We start from the raw sequence: 21,085 nt of genomic DNA on the forward strand, positions 1-21,085 counted from the left end.
GCTGAGCTGCGTACTGAGATATGTCAAAGGCACTTTGAGGCATGATATTTGGTTTCTAGCTGAAGTGAAGCAAGATAAAGATGAGCTAGTTGGTTTCTCAAATTTGTGAAGATAAAATTGATAGGAGGAGCACTATTGGCTATGTATTTTTGTTTCAAAGAGCTCCAATCTCTTGGATCTTGAAGAAACAACCAGTGGTAGAGCTTTCATCATGCGTGGCAGAATACATACTAGGCTGTTTTGCAGCTTGTCAAGCAGTTTGGATTTATTCTGTTTAACATGAGTTAGGAGTGATGATTTAGAGACCAATAAAGCTAAGGATTGACGACAAATCAACCATAAATCTTGCTAAGAACCCAATTTCTCATGGAAGGAGTAAAAACATAATAACTCGGTTTCATTTGAATAGAGAACAGGTTGAGAAAGGCAATTTCATATTTATTTTTTATATTAAAAAATTAAAATAGGAAAATAATTGAACAAGTATCTTAATATTACTACTGGGAGGCATCATACTAAGATTTTATCACCCAAAATCATGAGCCATGAACTGCAAACAAATGCAGCATGGTGACGGTGCTCTTCTTCCGTGTGCGATAAATGCAGCATGCGCTGCACTTATTGATGCTGAAACCCCGCTAAAACATCTTGCTGTTGCAACATGTTGTTCCGTAGCAGATAATAGTTGTATTGTACTCGACCCAACTAAACAAGAAGAGGAGAAAGCGATTTTCCAAACACAAATGTTTCAGTGCTACCAGAGGGATCATCATAGGAGGGCAGCGAGCCCATGGCACATGGAATCATCACATCTGTTACACAGTGTGCTATATCAGTGGATGATTTGTTGGGTTGAAGTACAAGGTACTTCATTTCAATATATTTCATATGGCTTATCAAAAAACAAAATCAGTGGATGATTATCTTCGTTGCCTAGAACGAGGGTATGCTACTAGTCAAAGATTGTCTGAATTTTTTTAGGAAGAACGTTGAGCCAAAATCTACAAGTGAGGCGGCATCTAAAGCTGGTATCTAATCATTTTGGATGTAGTTTACTTGTATTTTATTTTTCCCTTGCAAAGGCTTGTTGCTAGAAGCCTAGAACAGTAATGTCATCCATTAAATTACTATTGTAATGATTAAGATAAGATTTTATTTATCTGATTGTAAAATTGGCAATGCCAAACTGGTCTTTACTGGAATGTGTTGATCATATGAACTTTTAGACTGACCATGTCTTCAAAAGGTTTGGAGAAAAGGATTGATGTTTGAGGATTGTAAGAGAAAAAAGTGGGACAAAAACATTTTTGTCTGTAATTGATGCTGAAACTGAGGGATTTGGGAGCAAGGCTATGTTGTTGATTTTTTTTTTAATTTTGAAAAGTTTTTTTTCCGTCTAAAAAGGATTTAATATTTAAGAAGATTTTTTTAGATGGTGTTCCATCTCAAGATTTTTCACGTTAGATATAATACTGCTAAATGTTAAATAGTAATTTAAAAGTTAAGTGGTTGTCCCCCGTATGATCGCTCAAGTGGTAGGAGTTGGGGGATATGTGGGTTGAATAGGAAAGGTCCAGGGATTGATTCATGGCGGGTGCAATTTATCTTTCCGATGTACAAAAAAAAAATTAAGTGGTTAATTAGTATTACTTGCTAATTAACGGCGTTAGTTAGTCTAGTTCAAAAGCTGAGTTGGCATTAGCTATTATAAATAGCAGAATCTCATTGTATTGAGTTCAGATTGTGAAATAACAAATTTTCTGTTACGGTAAAACTCTTTGCTCTCTCTCGTTCTGTTGCAGTATTTTCTTCTTCTTCTTCTTGCAAAGCTCCAACACTAAAGAGACTCGACTGCACTGCACTATGACGCAAATCTTTTTCATGGAATGAAACCCACTGCTAATTTACAACTTTCTCAAAATCCGGTAGTTACGTAAATTATGGTACTTTTGAGTCCCATTTCTTAAATTCATGCCTAAAAACTTAAAAATAGTTCTTAGCAGAATACAAGAAATTCATCTATTCTTATTGTTGAATATTTTTTTGTTAATGTTACTTTTGTAGTAAAGTAAATTAATAATAATCCAAAAGACAGCAGGCATATAATAATTTCACGGCTTAATTACAACTTTGGTCCTCGACGTTTACCAATGCCACGATTTTGGTCCCCCACCTAATTTAATTATGTGGATGGTCCCTGACGTTGTAGGTCGTGTGCAACGTTAGTCCAACCGTTTATTTCTTAATGGAGGAGGCTTACGTGGACGTCCAGTTGGAGAGAGAAATGAGGTATGAGGAGAGAGGGAAGCACGTGAGTATCACGTGACCCTTATCAGAACCCATTATACCCAAACCGCTGACCTCCCTGGAACGAAGAAGGTAACGCAATTTAGATCCCTAGGGTTTCAGATTTGGGTATAATGGGTTCATATAAAGTTCACGTGATACTCACGTGCTTCCCTCTCTCCTCAGATCTCCTTTTTCTCTCCAACTAGACGTCCACGTAAGCCTCCTCCATTAAGAAATAAACGGTAGGACTAACGTTGCACACGGCCTACAACGTCGGGGACCATCCATGTAATTAAATTAGGTGGGGACCAAAATCGTGGCATTGGTAAACGTCAGGGACCAAAGTTGCAATTAAGCCTAATTTCACTAAAACTATAAAACTATTATCGCTTGGGCATTTTTCTGAAAGGGTTAATTACCATATAGACTGAAAGACTAAGTGGAGTTATTATGGTCTATGGCTCTATGCAGTGAACAAGTTAACATCTTCTCATTTTCTTCTTAGCTCCTTTTATTCTGTTAGTTGGATTTTTCTTGCTCAGGCCCAATTGCTCATTTATTTTCTCTTTTATTAATGTTGTTGTCCATTTCTTCTTTAAGGTATGGCAGCCACTACACAACTCCTCCTTTCATGTCATTCTCTGTATGTATTATTGTTTCTCTTTTCGTATGAAACTATACTTCATGTCACTCCTGACTCTTATGTTTTCGGAATCTACCTCTTCTTTATCGCCACATGTAGTTCCCACGACTGTTTCATAGGGGTCATGAGAGGGTGAAAAGCCCTTGATTGGTCTTGTGAGAATATATAAGCCTCCTTTGGGTTCGATCGAAATATCTTGGCTGGAGAGCACGTCCCTTAATCAAACCAGGTGGCTGGAGAGTACGCCTCTTTGGAAAGCGAAGAAACTTGTATGACCTAAGACCATGTACAATGGTTTCAACAATTTACCCCCTCTCAACACCATTTTTTCTCTTCCCAACACTCCACATCATCTTCTCTCTCCAATTCAACAAACTCTCAACAAACCCATAATGGGGGACCTTTTAGCCAAAGAGCATGTCACCTTGATCCGACCAGCTGGGTGAATACATTGTTGGGAGGCAAACAAACTCGAATATCCTAGTGGGGTGCTTCTTGGCTGGAGAGCAAGTCACTTAATCTGACTAGGTGGTAGGTACACATAATATTCTCTTCATAAAATTTATTTATTTTATTTTGTGACTATAAGATAAGGAGTTAATGTATTGGAATATCCTTTTTCTTTATTTATCAAGAAGTGGTACAAAATGAAATTGTGTATAAAAGAAATGATCGGTATAAAATTTAGGCTTAATCCAGTTTTTGGTCCCCAACCTTTGTCATAAATATAGCTTTAGTCCCTCGCCGGAGTAAAGGTGGGGATTGATCCCCAATTTTTGGCAAAATGATTGGTTTTGGTCCTTCCGGCCGATTGGGTCAATGCCGGAGCTCCGCCAACTGATGTGGCCCTTGCCACGTCAATTAATGAGCCTCGCTGGATTTTCTTTTTCATTTTCATTTAAAAAAATTAAAACATTAATTTTTTTAAATATAAATATTTTACTAATACATTTTTTAAATTGATTTAGAAATTAGGTCAACATAAAAAAGAAAAGCAATTGTTTTTCTATGCAGAAGGTTGATTCAATAATAATTGTGTTGCTTCAGCACACTGAAGAAGTTGGATGCAAATTACAGCAGTTGGACTACACTGAATAAATCTAACCACGTGAAGATTTTCCAATACAACAACAAAATGATTTACCAATACGCACTTGGCCTCAAAGTTAATGAACCAAACCTGAATACCCATGATTTTAAAAAAAATGAAAATGAAAAAGAATCCCAGAAACTGCTACGATTATGCAAATTGATGAAGACCCAAATAATGAAACTCAAAAAAGATGAGAACTTTAGAAGGAAGGAAGAAGAAGAGACAGTGATGTGCGTAGATGTAAGCATGTCTCCAAGAGTAAATGTGATCAAATTCCACAAGACCGGTAGCAACAGCCACTGATTCTTCCTCAAAATCGCAACTTTTAACAACCCATTCCCACAAATCCAACCTTTTATTCACTATCAAAAGACCATGGCTATGGCATCCTCAAAGCCCCAACCCAGATCCAATCGAAACCCCATCCCTAAAGCCCCAACCCAGATCTGGACACTACGGTGGCTGGCCTCCATGAAGATGATGGTGGCGGCGCGATTTCAGAGCACAAACGTGGCGGTGGTGCGCGTTTGACAAACCCTCACCGCACCAAGCCACCACGACCTTCATCTCTCCTTCGATCAAAGCTTGCATCACCAAGCCACCATATCGAAGGTTCGAAGATCAGCTTCTTGATCTGCCACAGAGGGTGGAGATGAGGAGTGGGGGGTTGGGGTTTTGGTTGCAGGTGAGGGGTTGGGGTGGAGTTGCGGTTTGGGGGAGGGGGTGAAGGTTGAGTTTCAGTTGCAGATGAAGAATGATCTGAGAATGATCTGGGGTGGGGCTTCTTGATCTGAGAAATGTTGAAGATGAAGATAAAATTGGGTTTCTGCTTAAGATTTTTTATTTTTTTCAATTTTATTTTTTTTAAATTCATTAGGTTTTTTTTAAAATGAAAAAGAAAAAAAAAAGCCATCTGGACCTCACTAATTGACGTGGCAAGGGCCACATCAGCTGCCGGAGCTCCGGCGTTGACCCAATCGGCCGGAAGGACCAAAACCAATCATTTTGCAAAAAACTGGGGACCAATCCCCACCTTTACTCCGACGAGGGACTAAAGCCATATTTATGACAAAGGTTGGGGACCAAAAACTGGATTAAGCCTAAAATTTAAAAGTGACTTACCTATTAAATAACTATTGGTGCATCAAGTCACACGAGTCACATCTCACTCTTCCTCTAAGTCTGGTCTATAAATATTTGCAGTTTCTCTTCTCTCAATATCACCTTCTCATCTCTTAGCACTTTGGTTCAGCTATGGAGCCTTATTTTCTTTCTACATTATTTTCTCTCAGTGTGAGCTTCATCTCATTTTTACTTTGTAAATTGTGAAGCTAGATTCCTTCACTTTTTTTTTCCCTAGTAATCAACTTTGAAACTGAAATGATGGGTTTTTGCACATGATGTAGATGATGGTGATGTTAGCCTATGCTGCCTTACCTCCTCAACTTTACTGGAAAATGATGCTTCCAACTACGCCGGTTCCGAAAGCAATCACAGAGCAACTAAGCCTTGGTCAGTAAGAAATTTAAAGACATATGCTTGGAAAATTTGATACTAAATACTGAATATTGAAATACAATTGTCTATTATAGTCTTACTTCTCCAAATTTCAAGACAAAGCATTCAAGAACTATCTAAGTGAAGTGAATAAAACATTTACTTTATGGGGCAAGGGATTGATTATGATGAAAGTGTTGCAAAAATAAAAAGGAAAGTAGGAATCGGAAAAAGTGGACTTCAATGACCATCAAGCGAAATGAACAAACTCATATATTTTCCCTTCCCTATATATAGCATAATAAATGGGTGAATTCATAAATTTTAAACATTATATTCAGTATTCAGTTAATTAAAATCACTGTGAGACAAATTGGAAAATATTTAACTTTAAAAATATGATGAACAATAACCTGAGAAAGATGATTTTAGTTTTGTTCTTAAAAGCACTTGCAGGAGATATTGTGAGCAGAGGGAAGAGTGTTAATGATGCCGAAACTCAATCACAAAACATGTTCCATGGTTCTAAGGAGATTCCACCACAAGAGATAGGATCATTTTTGTTTAATGTGACTCAACTTCTTGGCTATGACACAAATCTTTATGGGTATAAAATTGGCGCTAAAGAGATCCAACTTCATGATGACACAAATCTTTATGGGTATAAAAGTGGTGCTAGTCTTCACAAGTTGCTGCACGAAAAAACAAAAGCCGGTGTTTTTTTCTTCGAAGAAAACCTTCATCCAGGCACCAAATTGGATTTGCAATTGAGTAAGAGAAAACCTGCAGTCCCAATTTTGCCTCGCAAAATCGCAGACCAGATACCATTCTCACTGGAAAAGTTGAAAGAAATATTGGAGATACTTGTAGTGAAACCCGACTCAAAGAACACTGAGATTGTAGAGAAAACAATTGGTTGGTGTGAATTGCCTTCAATGGAAGGAGAAGAACAAATGTGTGCTACTTCATTGGAATCCTTGGTGGATTTCATCGCTTCCAAGCTTGGGAAAAATGTGCTTGCTATCTCAACAGAAGTGGAATTTGAAAAGGAAACTCAATCACAGAATTTTTTAGTGAAAGATGGAGTGAAGAAGTTAGCTGATGATGGTATTGCTGTTTGTCATCCCATGACTTACCCTTATGCTGTTTTCTTTTGTCATAAATTAGTAAAAACTAGTGCATATTTTGTTCCTTTGGAGGGTGAAGATGGGGCTAGAGTTAAAGCAGTTGCTGTGTGCCACAGAGACACGTCGAAATGGGATCCAAATCATGTATCGTTCCAAGACCTCAATGTCAAGCCTGGAACAGTTCCAGTGTGTCATGTCTTACCTGAGAGGCATCTTCTTTGGGTTCCCAAGTAGAGTACTAATCAAATTTCTGCTTGTTTGCACACGGGGTTATTGAAGCTTATCTGCTATTAAATAAGTTCCAGTAAGTACTATTTAGTTTACATCCAAACGGTTCTTTGTCCTCCTTGTATATATCCTTAAATAAGTGGACAGATCCATGTAGCATTAGCTGCACAATATCAATCTTAAATCCATGATGATGGTTAAATGTATTATTTATATGTAAAATCAATGTTGCAGTGTGTCTTTTTAGAGTGACCAAACTATCAAGCTAATTCAACTGTTAAGCTACTTGAATACCCGACTGAAATTGGTTCGAGTAGTAGCATAGGAAAATTGAAAGATGAATCTAGATATCATTAAGCTAAGATGTTGATAATGCTGAGAAAGTAGGGCAGTGGAAAGAGTGCTGATATGAGTTGTTACAGTACAAAAGGGAATGAGAATTAGATTGCTTGCTAATTGGACAGGAAAAATGACATGGAATCAATCAAAGCAATTGCTTGTACAGTATGATCAAGCTAACATTTTGCCAAGCTTAAGTGATAAAAAAGCACTAATACAAGCATATTTAATTTGGCCTGTTGTCAACTCACTTAATTTCCAATTGCTTGATCTCACATCTGACTCCTGGATGACAAGATCCAGCAGGTCCTTTGCCAAAAGTTGTAGTCCTGGTAGTGAATCATACCTACAATGAAATTTTGCCTTGCCAAATTGGCTACCTCTATGCCATTACAGGTCAGCCCAAAATCTTTCTTAAGCTTATAAATGTATATATATATTTAAACAGCTTTGTAATTTACAAGTTTTGGAAATACATAATTTATTAATTTAAACTTCTATAGTAACCGTCTATCACCTATCGACGATTTCTTGCCAAAATACACATATACACGGTGATTTTTAGTAAACAAATATCCTCTTAGTTCGACTAAAGGGAAGTTTAAAATCGGGGCCCTTTTTGGGAAAACGCCTTGCCAAAGTGTTGTGTGTGAGTTGATATTCTTCGACGAAGATGAACGATTCAAAAGGAACTGAACTTTATTAAACACAGGTTAATTACATGAAGATCATAACGTAACACAGTAAAGAGAAATCTACAAGAGAAGTGAATCTCGACAGGGAAACAAACAAGCAAAACAACAGGCTTAAACGCAAGAAAAATAAACAGTTGGTCCTGCAACGTACTCCTCCATCATCACGTCTTGCTCTTTGAGTCTCATTGAGGCGGACATGAGAGCATTTTAGTGAATTTTTCAGAGTTAAGTTGGAACCCCTTTTCTGATGATGCTTCTCCTATTTATAGTGTTCTCTCTTCCTCCACGTTCTTGGCGGTTGTTCTTCAGTGTACGCGGACTTCGTGGGTTTGAATTTTGGCGCCTTGCCCCACGTTCAGCCGGAGATTTTGAGCACGTGATTTTAATCATCTAATTGCACCGTGGGCGGTCTTGAGTCGTGGGTAACCGTCGCCATTCGTGGTATCGTGGGTACACGCACGTGCTGATAACTACCCATCACTCGGTAACTGCTTCCTTCGCTGAGTTTGTCGATTTTTCCCTTACTCCCTTGACTTTGGAGGATGTTACCTGACGAGTCTCAGGCCTCACCATGGTCCCGTCTGTCGAGAAACCATCTTTCCGACACCGGTGTCGAGAATCGTAGCATTAATAATCTTAGTTCAACACATATAAAAAAATAGTGGGACCAAATAATACAAATAAAGTTTGCTATACAAACAAACAATATATATAGTATTTAAATGAGATTTAGAGAATAATAAAAAATTTGTGGGGGCATTTTCCCCCAAAGCGACCAATGTGGATCCGTCCTTGGTAACCGTTCATCATCACATGACTACAAGTGTCCTAGTGTAGAGATCATGTGTTTGACCTATTTAATCATAAAATGTGATCCTAAATACAATTGATCGTCTAAAAGTACATTAAATGATATGTCGTCTTGAATAATGAGTTTGAGTCGCTCAAGAATGAGATCGCCCAACCGGTCCACAAGCCCCATGACACCAAGCTTTAAGCATTAAGGAGAAACTTTCAAAAAAAAAAGCATTAACGATAAGCGTGTCTTTTTTTATTGCATCAACCAACGTCTCTCGAACATCGCCTAATAGGTCCACAAACCCCTAAACCTAAGACACACATGCTTAATAACTAAGGTGAAGTGTTTATCAATGAAACAAAATTGCTTCAATACTTGTCGTTAAAACAAATAAGGAATAATCAAAGAGTTTGATCCTCCAAAGACTCATTCTTAAGAAGATATTTAGGGCATGTTTGTTAACCCTTTTTAAAAAGGGTTCTCAAAACAGTTTTATGAATCAATTTTCGGAAATTGTTTTTGCGGAGAGATTGGAGAAAAAACTTGTTTGATAATTCTAGTTTTGAAAACAGTTTTTGAAATGATAAAACATAAAACTTTTTTGGTAAAATCATTTTGAAAACTTGTTTTGAAAACTAAAAAGTTAAAAACTTGTATGATTGTGTTGTTTTCTTTTATGAGATTTAAATGAACTTCATATTTAAATGGAACATGAACTGGTCTTATTTTATGAACATGGGAATATTAATGCATTTGTTAGATAAGTTAAACTAAAAAAAGCACTTACATACGTTAAAGTCAATTAAAATCTAATAACTAAGAAAAGTGTCATATTATCATATTACAACTTGATAACAAAGTCAAAGTGATAATATTTAAAACTAATGCGGTCTAATATCATACAAAGTTAAAATGAGTCAATTATCAATGTCATGATGTGCCCACATCCAATCTGCAATTTGATCCCTTTGCATTGCCATTTCAGCTGCACCTTCATCAGATAGTCTTGCTAAATTGTCATCATGTGAGGTTGTTCCTGCAGTGCTAGAACCTTCATTCATGCTATCCGCGGGATCCAATTCTTCCCACATCCTAAATAGTTCATCATTCAAATTCCACTTGCGTATGTAATTATGAATAGCACATGTTGTTACTATAAGTCGTTGCCTGCAAGATTTATATGAAGTCATCAACTTTAGAATAAGAAACCTGTTTTTCAAGACTCCAAAATGCATTTAGAATTTTGAGACATCATCTCACAAAAAATTAATTCAATGTGCCCGAAAATTCTCGACGGTTCAAATCAGAATTTTGAGCCATCATTTACTGAAACTTTGGCACAATGCACTTAGAAACATAATACGTCTTTCAATGAAGCTTAGTAGAGGACTTGCCTCACTTACTGAAATCAAAATAGTATAACCACGCCCAGCCAACCATTTCCTCACACACACACACACCACAAAATTATTCACAGTTCCAATCCACTCATCAAGCTAGCAGCTAAGGATACAATTAAGAGGAGATAAGGACCAAATAGCATATGGGTACTGGAATTTAATGAATCCAAAAATCAAAAATCTCTATTTTCCACTACACCGCTATGAACGAAAACCCCACCTCACCACCAAACTTTCAAAGCCTTCTAACAATCCAACCACAGCCCCTCACCCACCAACAACCCCACAAAACTCACCCAAGGAACCCAACCAAAACCCTATATTCAAGCATGAAAACTAAAGCAAAACCCATAGAGATTAGAGAAATTGAAGATGACAGAGTAACCAAGAGGAATCAAAATCAACAAAAATCAAACCAAATTGAGATTTACAAGAGAATGGAAAAAAAAAAACCAACCTTAGATTTCAATTATCCACAGCACCGCAGATAGGTGGGTGTGAAAGCGTTCCAGAAGTTCAATGGGAAGAACGTGAGTTTGCTAAAAAAAAAACCTATTTTAGGGGATTTGGGTTTGGCGCCCCACCCTTTAGGCTCCGCGCCCCAATCTTTTTTTTTTATCCCAAAAGTACCATGCGGTTAATGATTTACCGTTTTCAATATACGATTCGGTAAATCATTAACCGTTTTTTGTTTCCCCAGTATGAACACCTTTGCACAATTACCCCAGTACACGAAGAACAAATGTAGTTAATGATTAACCGAATCGTATATTGAAAACGGTTAATCATTAACCGTTTTGGTTTTTGGCAGTTTGATCACCTTTTCACCATTACTCCTCCCTCCACCAACCCCTCCACCATTACTCCTCCATGAACAACCCCCCACCAGCCCCCCATAACTTGACCACACAACCTTATTCCACCATTACTCCACTCCTCCCTCACATTTCACCTTCCCACCACCACCACCATCTCCACATTTCCACTTTCCATCACCACCACCACCACCAACACCACCACCACCAAGGGAAAGCTCTAAACTCCTGGTAAGTGTTGTTAGTTTTTAGTACTTTATTTATAGTTAGTTTAAGTAGTTAGTTGTTAGTTTAAGTAGTTAGTTTAGGTAGTTAAGTTGGTAATATAGGCCTCTGTATCGCGAACACATTCGGTAAATGATTTACCGTTGTGGAAATGGAAAATGATTTACCGTTTTGGAGACGGATAATGATTTACCGATGTATAGACATATATTTATTTACCGTTTTGTAGTCAGACATTGATTTACCGTTTTGACTTCCAGGGATGACGGACTCTTTTGTTTTTGGTGAATCACAATTGATAAACGCTGCTGAATTGGAAAATGATAATCAAGAGGAGCTAAAAGAGGAGCAACCATCACCATTTGAACCCCCAGTTATAACTATAGATGTCTCCCATTTGTATGTGACTAGTCAGGTACTTATTGAACAAATTTTTGCATGATTTGTTTATGCTTTGTTTATGCCTTGTTTTATGCCTTATGCTTTGTTTATCATGAAACAACGTTTCCCTTTGAGAAATGATCTTATGAAATGGGTTCGCGACATTTCTATGGAAAATAATTTTGTTTTGGTGACAACAAAGTCTGATAGTGGTGTGAATGGAAGAAAATAATATGTTATTCTGGGGTGTGAGAAGCATAGTGTGTATGTTTCCTACAGAGATCCTAATCTTGTTGAAGGAACGTCAACACAAAAGACAGGTTGTCCTTTTAGGCTAAAAGGACGACGTACGAAAGATGGTAGAGGATGGTGGTTGAAGGTGATGGATGGTAGACACATCCATCAACCAGCTAGGTCACTACTTGGTCACAATTGCGCTGGTCGACTGACTAGTGAGGAGAAGGAGGACGTGATAAATCAGGCTAAGACTTGGGTTGCACTGAGAAAGATGTTGGCGTCCACCGAGAAAAATTCTTCAAACTTGTCTACCATCCAACAAATTTATGGTGTTTGCAAGCGGTTTAGACAATCCGCTCGTGGGTCATTGACAGAGATGCAATACTTGCTGAAGAAGTTGGACGGTGAGAAGTATGTTCACTTTGAAAGAAATGAACCCGGATCAGAAGTGATTAGAGATGTATTTTGGGCTCATCCGAATGCCGTCAAACTTTTCAACACATTCCCATATGTAGTGATCATGGATTGCACATACAAGATAAGCAAATACAAACTACCCTTGCTCGAGAATGTTGGCCTGACCTCCACGGATAAAACATACTCAATAGCATTCTGCTACATTGGTAGTGAGGGCACAGATGACTACATTTGGGCATTGGAGTGTATGAAGTCTCTTATTTCCGACCAATCCAGGTTGCCTACAGTGATTGTGACTGACCGAGATCTGGCCTTATTGAGTGCTGCTAAACAAAGCCTTCCCACCACTACCCATTTATTATGCTTGTGGCACATCAACAAGTGTGTTTTGGCAAAGTGCAAAGAGTATGTTGGCACGGATAATTTTGCTGCAGAGGTTATGGAGAAGTGGGCCGACTTGGTAGATGCTCCAATAGTTACAGAATTTGAAGGGCATTAGATGGAATTGTTTAAAATGTGCAAGCCTAAATACAGCAAGTTTAGCACTTATTGTTCTACTACAGGGTTGGTCCACAAGGAGAAATTTGCCAAGGCATGGACAAATCATGTGATGCATTTTGGAACAACAACAAGTAACAGGTAAAAAAAATGTTATTACTTGTTATATGTTTTTCATTTCATAGATTATTACTGTATTAATTCTTATATGTTTTAAGATTTAAAGTAATAAGGCGCGTTGTTGGTATGCAGGGCTGAAGGTGCACATGCCAGCTTGAAGTTGATGTTGCGGAACAGCAAGGGTGACCTAGCCACTTCATGGGATGCGTCGCATAGTTTGACCATCAATCGTCACACTGAGATAGTAGCATCGTTTGAGCGCAGTATTAACAGAATTGATCACATTTTCAAGACCCCATTCTACATAAATATTAGGGGATTTGTGTCAAACAAATGCTTGAAACTCATTGATGCTGAACAGACAAGAATGAAGTCCTACGGCGGCAGATGCGATTGCTTATTGAGAGAGACTCATGGACTACCTTGCGGTTGTCAACTTGCAGGTTACCGGTCAACCACTCTCCTGTAACTTAGTTCAAATTATTTATATTTGTGATTGAATGTGACATGTTTGTGCACTTGCAGGTTACGGAAGAATTCCGTATGAAGCAATTCATCCATTCTAGAAGAGCCTAAGTTGGGAGCATGTACCTGTTGCAGATACTGGCAGCTCAAATATTTGCGGACTAGACCATGGAGCAATGCACCCAGAAGTTGAGGCACTGAAACTTTATTTCCAATCTTTGGATACTGGAGGGCAGAATATGGTAAGGAGGAAGCTTCAGGCGATATATTGTCCCGAAAGCAATTCACTATGTACTCCTGAGGTTCGGATAAAGCCCAACCGCACTCTTAAGTTGACGGGGAGCAAACCACCCAAGGGTCGAGCAATAGGATCCTTGACTCGTGATCCATCAGGGTTTGAGATTGTTGACAGGGAGATGAAAGCGGCAAAGAAGGCTTCACAACCAGCAAAGAGGAAGAAGTGTGCGAAGAAGTCTGATACAAGCCATTTCATGAGTCATTTTCCATCCTTTCTCCATCCATATATTCACATAGTTACAGATGTTGAGGATGATGGTAACTGTGGCTATAGATCCATTGCTGCATTACTGGGCATTCCGCCGGTGAGGACGGTTGGACTTGGGTTAGGGAAGAGTTGATAGGAGAACTTGAAAACAATAGCTTCATGTATACTGACATGTGGTCCAGGCAGATTGTTGATGTCTTACATGCTCGACTCACTCTTCCTCATGGTGACCCGACCACCTTTGATAAATGGATGCAACTGCCAGAGATGGGATACCTTGTGGCTACAAGGTTCCAATTGGTTCTCGTAACCTTATCCGCTATGGGTTGTAACACATACCTTCCACTGAGAGGAGCCGGTCCACCAGATGTGTATCCTGTTATAGCTATTGGTCATGTGATAAATCACTTTATACAGGTATATTTTGATTAAATACACGAATATTTTAGTTACGTACTAAAATGTCAATTAATTTTTGTATTTGGAAGTTATCTAATTTTATGGTTATTCTCTAAAATGTAGCTCCATTTAACTCTTGGACATCCTATGCCGCCTATTGCTCACAGTGGTGATGGCATGCTGATGCTGCCTCCGGACACTGGCGCGACCCATATGGTCCACGTTTAGACATGTTCGCTGCAGAATTCAAAGCTTGGCTTGGGCATTTTAGTGGTCATCATGATAGCTATGTGGACATCACCACAGATTGAGTGTTCTTCTATTGTGTAATATTTATTAGTAAACTCTCTGTAATATTAATTTGATGGCCCTTATCCTTAGGTTGTTAAGGATAACTATGGAGACATCATCATAGATTGACAGGTTACTTTGGTAATGTTAATTTTCATTTGATGCTTTTGGTAATGTTAATTTGATGTACGTTAAATAGTATAGCTCATTTGTCATTTCATTTCATTATCAAGGTCTTGTCATTTTCATTTCATTGTGAAGGTCTTGTCATTTCCATCCACTACAAGATGAACTAGAACCCTGACATTACCCTCAACCACCAACCCTGACATTACTCTCAATCACCAACCCCAACCACACTTCTACCATCCACCAATACACCATAAATCTTCTGACCATTCTGCTATAAATCTCTATTGTGTCTTGCCTCTTCTTCTTACTCTTTATCCTCTTCTTCCTGTCTTGTAACCTAGACAAAAAAAAACAGACAATGGAACAAGACCCAAATCCATTCGTCCGCCATTGCAAACGTCAAAGCAACAATTCTGGCAGCTCTCGCCCTCTCATTCCTGGCCCGGCTAGCGCCATCCAGGCTGCCATGTATGCCCGTAGATCCACCCCTAACACACCACTAATTCCGACCCAGGAAATCGTGAGGCGTGTGCTAGATCACGGATCAACCGAAACCGATCCTGATTTCAACTCAAATGCTTGGCTATCAGCCCTGTAAGAGTGGGGATTTGCCACTCCGCTGGGTTCTCTGACAGCGAACGTTGAGAGGGTGGAGAATGTTGTTGCTGTTATCAAATCTTGCATTCCCAATGGTTTCGGAGATACGAAAGTTACCCACAAGGTATGTCCTGTCCTTGCTTTTGTCCCCCATGCTTTTGTCCCCCTTCTCTAACCGTTCCTATTTATTTCTCAAACGATTGTAAAAATTTAGGACCCCACGGGTATTGTTGATGCTAGCATCCATTGCAAGACCTTTACCCACAGTGAATTTGCGAATGACATAACTGTTGTTGTTCTCTTTCTAAAAAAGGTCTATCCTCTAGAACCTAAACATTAAAATTGCTTCATTTTGGACAACTATGCATGGTTTGATTAAAGTATGCTTTTTAGTTGCAGGTTGCTGTGTTTGCACTTAGAGGATCTGTTTGTTATCTTAATATAACATTGCCCAACGTAGTCAAGGTATTTCCAAAGGATTGCGGACCCCATGACTTCATAAATATCACAGAGGAATAATTTTGTTTTTCGTGTTGCTTCTGGTTAATTTGGTTGTGTAACCTGTTAAATGATTGTCATGGATTTTTTATGTACCATTACATGCTTCGGATTATTTATGTCGTAGTTGTTACAGTTTTTTTCATTATAAGAGTCATAATATTAAGACTAAAAATAGAAAACATGTAAATAAAAAGAGTCATAACATAAAGAGTCTCATAACATAAAGAGTCTCATATACAAGAGTAATAAAATCACTCTCCCCGACCCCGACCCCTACGACCTCCTCTAGGTCCACGAGCTCTACCTCCACGAGCACCCTCTCCAGGATCACCCTCTCCACGAGCTCTGCCTCCACGGGCTAGAGCTCCACGGGGTTTGCCTCCACGAGCTCTGCCTCCACGAGCTCTGCCTTCCGCAGTTGCGGCTCCTCGAACAGCAGCAAAGGCAACTCCCTGGGTACCAACGAAGGAACTCCGTCGAAAAAGTTTGTGCGCCCTATCAGTGAGGAGTCGGGCCTGTGTGCTTTCTGCAAGAGCACCTGACACCTCCAGTGACTGCTCCAACAACTCCACACCCCTACGGACAACAGTCTGCAAAAAATAATATACAAAAAAATGTCATTAACAAAAATCACAATTGAATGGATAAAAATAATATACAAGTTTAGAATCCAAATCCAAACTTACCACAACACTGAACTCCTCCCTCCTATCGTCAGGGATGATGAACAGATGTGACACTCTGCTATACCACCTCATGTAACCCTCCACCGCCTCTCCCGGATATGTAGCAGGGATCCCCTGAGGGCGTAGGTGCGGCTCAAAGTCAGCATAGGCAGCATCTGCGGTCTCAGCAAGGGACCCCGTTGTCTGGATCTCAGAGGGGTGTCGAGGGATATCCTGTATGGAGCCAAACTGGCGCATAACCCTCTCTGGTAGATGTCGGCTCACAGACCGGCCGTAAGGTGTTCTGATGTAGCCAGAATAGAGGGCCCTGGGATCCCGCGGTCGATGAGCCCGATGGTCCTCAAATGGGGTCCATATGATGTCATCCACTGTAAGCTCATCGAGCATGACTCGTCTCTCATCTAGTCCGGCATGCCTGATCCGAGACGTGGACCACTGCTGCGCCTTAGGCTGGTCCTGTCAGTAGTCCGGTACCTCCCTCCTGATAATGACGCGGTCGGATATGTACTCATATGCCCATGACAGCAAGAGCGAGGTGAACCCTCCCATCTGGGCTGTCTTCCTGCGGGATGCACGACTAAGCTGGTCGTACAACGTAGCCAGCACAATCGCGCCCCACGCGTACTCTGACACTCGACCAAGGTCCTCCAGCATCCCAATCCAGTAGACAGTCGTGTGGTATCCCCCGCTCTTGCTGGCAAAGAACGTCGCACCATGCTGGTTCACCAGCCAAATCCGGGCAGCATCCGCATACCGGTGCTCTACAATGAAATGAATTAAGTTAATAGTTTATAATAATACGCTCAAAATAAATACAACTTAATAAAGTAATGATTAAGACATACCCGTCAAAGCAGAATCATACATGGCCTGCAACGTAAAGAACCGAATAGTCTGGCCATTTGTCGCATCAAACTCCACAAGATAATCAGTGGTGGATCCTCCCATCAGCTGGGCGCAGAGCGCTGCACACTCATCTCGCTCCCCCCTGCCCGGCGTGTAGAACCTCGACCCCATGGGGAGATGGAGAAGAGCCGACACGTCGTCTAGGGTGATAGTCATCTCCCCGAACGGGCATGTGGAAGCTACTTGTCTCCTCATGCCATCTCTCAACAAGGGCCAATATGAGAGGTGGGTCTGTCTCCGAGTATCCGCACCAAGGTAGGTGATACAAACCCGTCTGCTGCAGCACCTGTCGAACATGTATATGGCCCTCTGAATCGCCATCACAGGGGAGGTTCCATACCTTCCCCCCAACAGTGGCCACCCTCAATGTTCGACGGTCCTCGTACCGTGGGTCTGTGCGTAGGAGTGACTGCCACGTCCAGGGAGCCTTGTGATCGGCATAATGCGCCATAAGCGACAAGTCATCAGGCCCCCTGGAAACGGTGCCACCCTCTGGATGAGGTCATCAACACCGCCCCTGTGCCACCTCCTCTGGCACGACATCAGCAGCATCAAGCTCCTCCTGAAGAATAAGCTCCTCCTCACTAGATGTCTCATCGCTAGATGCAGAAGACTCATCGCCAGATGTCTCCTCCCTGGAAGGCTGCTGAGGAGTGGTATGAGGACATAACTCAATCATCGGAGACGGTAGAGAAGGATCCAGCGTAGCATCAGAAGACTCTCCCCTCGTAGACGCCACAGTAGCAGCCGCAGCCGAAGCTGAAGAATCTACCATGGGCGACGGCATAGTAGCACCCGGAGCTGAAGACTCTACCGCCTGAGTGGCTGCACAATGGTCGCCGCGCCGGGTAGAAGCATGCAAGCGCTGATGTCGATCCTCTGCATCCTCACTAGTAGAAGATCGAGACCTCGTCCCGCCCTTCATTCTCGCTACCTACGCAAAGCAAACAAATTTAGTAGCATTAACATCAAATTTTATCAATTATTTCAATATGAACTATTCAATATTCAACTATCTAATAAGCTCCGAATTCTCAAAACAGTTAATTCCCATTAGCTTTGAACAACTTGAACAATTACAACTTGAACAAACATCGCTCATATAGCAACTTGAACAAACAACCCTATAAATCATTTTCCATTATCAAAATCAACTTGAACAAACCCATAAACAAAATCATTTTCCATTATCTGGCTTAATGAACAAACAACTAAGCAATTTGAAAATAAAATCTGGCTTAATGAAAAACGGAAAATCATTTTCCATTAACAAAACGGAAAATCATTTTCCATTATCAAAACGGAAAATGGTTTTTCGAATTTACAGAAACCCACTCGTGCCCCACTCGTGCCCATACTCGTTTCATGCAATATCAGTCAACAAAACCTACCTCTAATCATCAATCAACTACCCTAGTGTTCAACATTCACCTAATTTAATCTTAAAATGTGAGAATCAATGAAAATCAAAACTTACCTTTTGAATGTAATGGAATGGGAGTTCTGGATCTTTGAGGGAGCTTTGATGATGATGAGACCGGAGCTTTGAGGGAGATTACAGTATGGAATGCAAGTTTGGGAGAGATTTGGGGAGGGAGAGATTTGGAGAAGGAGCGATTTGGGTAGGGAAATGGGTTTTGAACATATGGGTTTCAAAACCCCTCTGTCGTTGTTATAAGTTTAAATAGCAAACGGCAAATGATTTCCCGTTATGGGAACAGTTTATCATTTACCGTTTTAATCAGGAGGGTGTTCCGGTAATTTCCCCACTTTAAGTGGGGCGGGGAGCCTAAGGGGTGGGTGTTAAACCCAAATCCCCTATTTGAGTGAACATATAAGTGTTTTCTCTGTTTGATAATATTTAGTTATTTACAACTTTGCCATTACTGAAAAGAGGCAGTGTGTTTTCTGTTTTGGAGAGAGAAAAACAAAACTACTTTTACCTGTTTCCATTTTTCAGTTTTTAGAAAGCAAAATTGAGAACAGATTTTAGAATTGAAAACAGATTTTTTACTACCTAAGCAAGTTTTTCAGTTTTTTAATTTTTAAAAACTGAAAACAGTTTTTTAAAAGGGTTATCAAACAGGCCCGTAGTTTCAGTATCCTCAGGTCGTAGAAAATTACTTCAATACTTGTGGTTAAAAAAAATGATTTACCTCATAAGTAAAATTGTTTAAAAGAAATTATTTATTTGCCTATGTTGGTACTGAAAAATTAAAATGTCTAAGTTTTAAAAGAGTGATTCTTATTGTAAATGAACCTTGAAGTTTTCTAAAAAATGGTTTAGTATTGAAAACTACGGAAGTGATCACTTTTGTTCAAATTGTATTCGAGCACGTATAGAGTAAAATGGCAAAATTCAAGTAGGATGAGTTGGCTAAGTGTTACTATCAAATTTTAAGGGTATGTTTGATTGCAATTTTGTAAATCTTTTCTGTTTTTAAAAGTTAAAAAATTTAAAAAACCTGTTTATCACCCTGTTTTCATAAATTGTTTTTAAAAACAGTTGTAATTTTCAGTTTTAAAAATTAAAATACGAGGACAGCTAAAAATTATTTTCTGTTTTTTTTTTAGTTTTTAAATTACAGTTTCTTTAATATTGAAAAACCGCTCATTCAAACAGCTTTCCTTTTAACAGTTTTTAAAAATAGTTTTTAAACACAATTTTTAAAAGCTGTAATTAAACATACCCTAAGTATCTCGAAGATGGATGAAAAGCAAGGATCATAAGAAAATTATAAAGTAGCTAAGTGTAAAAGGAGCGTCGAGAGAGCTAGGTCCGATGAGGTATGTTGAAGTTGTCAACACATTCTGAGAAGGACTTAGCAAAATATGCTTAAACACTTAGGTGAATTTTTTCCTAAGTTAAGAAAAACAAAAATAGACCTCCCAGCACTGGGGAATTCGAAGTCTAGGGCCACAACCAAGATATTCCGCTCCTAGAACCCTATCTTGGAATCCTGAAACTTCGCACACCAAGTGACACGCTTCCACGTTGGAGGCTGTTATCAGAATGTGAAAGAGGCAGACCAAGTTGATGCTCAAAACCAAGCTCGAAGTACCAGCTCGAGTGGGTATGCCGAGAGAACGACTTAGATTAGCCCGTTTTCTTTTATGTTAATCTTGCTTGTAGGATTAATTTGTTATTCTGATTTTTATAACTATAAATAAGACCAATGTAATTTGAGAAAGGGGTTGGACACTAGATACTAAAACTCTCAAACGCCCACACGTGGATCACATAGACAAACGACTACACAGAGTTGATGTATATTTCTTTCAGTTATTTAATATAACTTTTTTCCTTGTTTATTCATTTTGTGATTTTTTACTGCTTTTTTTGTTGATGCATTTTTATCATAAGTCTTTCTCTTTTTCGCTTGCTAATTCAATTTTAGAACTCTATTTTGAAAAACGAGTCACTAGAACCTCGATTACCTAAGTTATAGCCGGATAACTCGCTTTTATTTACTAGAAACCTTTGTGAAACTTGAATCTAGATTCACCACATCCTGATTCGCCGAGTTATTCGTGAATAATGTGGAAGTTTCAAGTCCTTTTCAAGTTATCTGCGGATAATTTGAAAACTGAGATTTCAAATTCACCGTAGTGTAAACTCAGCAAGATATCACCGGATAGCTCAATAGTTTTTCTAACATGTTTTGATCATATTATCACATCTCCAACTAAATATCTAACCATAGTGTAGAAGTATAACTAATAAGTCATCAAATAAAAAGTCTTAAATTGCTCTTTTTTTTTCCCAAGGTGTATCCCTACAGCCGACAGCCATGAGACTA

At 39.4% G+C, this 21,085-nt stretch overlaps 1 protein-coding gene and 1 long non-coding RNA gene across 3 annotated transcripts; one reads left to right on the plus strand and one right to left on the minus strand.

Annotated features, from left to right (window-relative positions):
- Window positions 1-5,191: 5,191 nt before the first annotated feature.
- On the plus strand, window positions 5,192-7,079 carry LOC130734543 (BURP domain protein RD22-like). 2 transcript variants are annotated; one of them, XM_057587005.1, is made up of 3 exons: window positions 5,192-5,318; window positions 5,432-5,537; window positions 5,970-7,079. In XM_057587005.1, exons 1-3 carry the CDS (start codon window positions 5,280-5,282, stop codon window positions 6,881-6,883), a joined length of 1,059 nt encoding a protein of 352 aa, XP_057442988.1. In that variant the 5' UTR covers window positions 5,192-5,279; the 3' UTR covers window positions 6,884-7,079. The 2 variants fall into 2 exon arrangements, with proteins under 2 accessions (XP_057442988.1, XP_057442989.1); XM_057587006.1 differs by having other exon boundaries at window positions 5,979-7,079.
- A 2,419-nt stretch (window positions 7,080-9,498) lies between these two features.
- Window positions 9,499-10,661, minus strand: LOC130731816 (uncharacterized). Its single transcript, XR_009016834.1, has 2 exons — window positions 10,568-10,661; window positions 9,499-9,877 (listed from the first exon to the last, which is right to left on the minus strand). It is a non-coding gene; the product is annotated as an uncharacterized LOC130731816 (long non-coding RNA).
- Window positions 10,662-21,085: the final 10,424 nt, after the last annotated feature.

The sequence above is a fragment of the Lotus japonicus genome, chromosome 1 (genome assembly GCF_012489685.1).
Source record: "Lotus japonicus ecotype B-129 chromosome 1, LjGifu_v1.2".
Taxonomy (NCBI): domain Eukaryota; kingdom Viridiplantae; phylum Streptophyta; class Magnoliopsida; order Fabales; family Fabaceae; genus Lotus; species Lotus japonicus.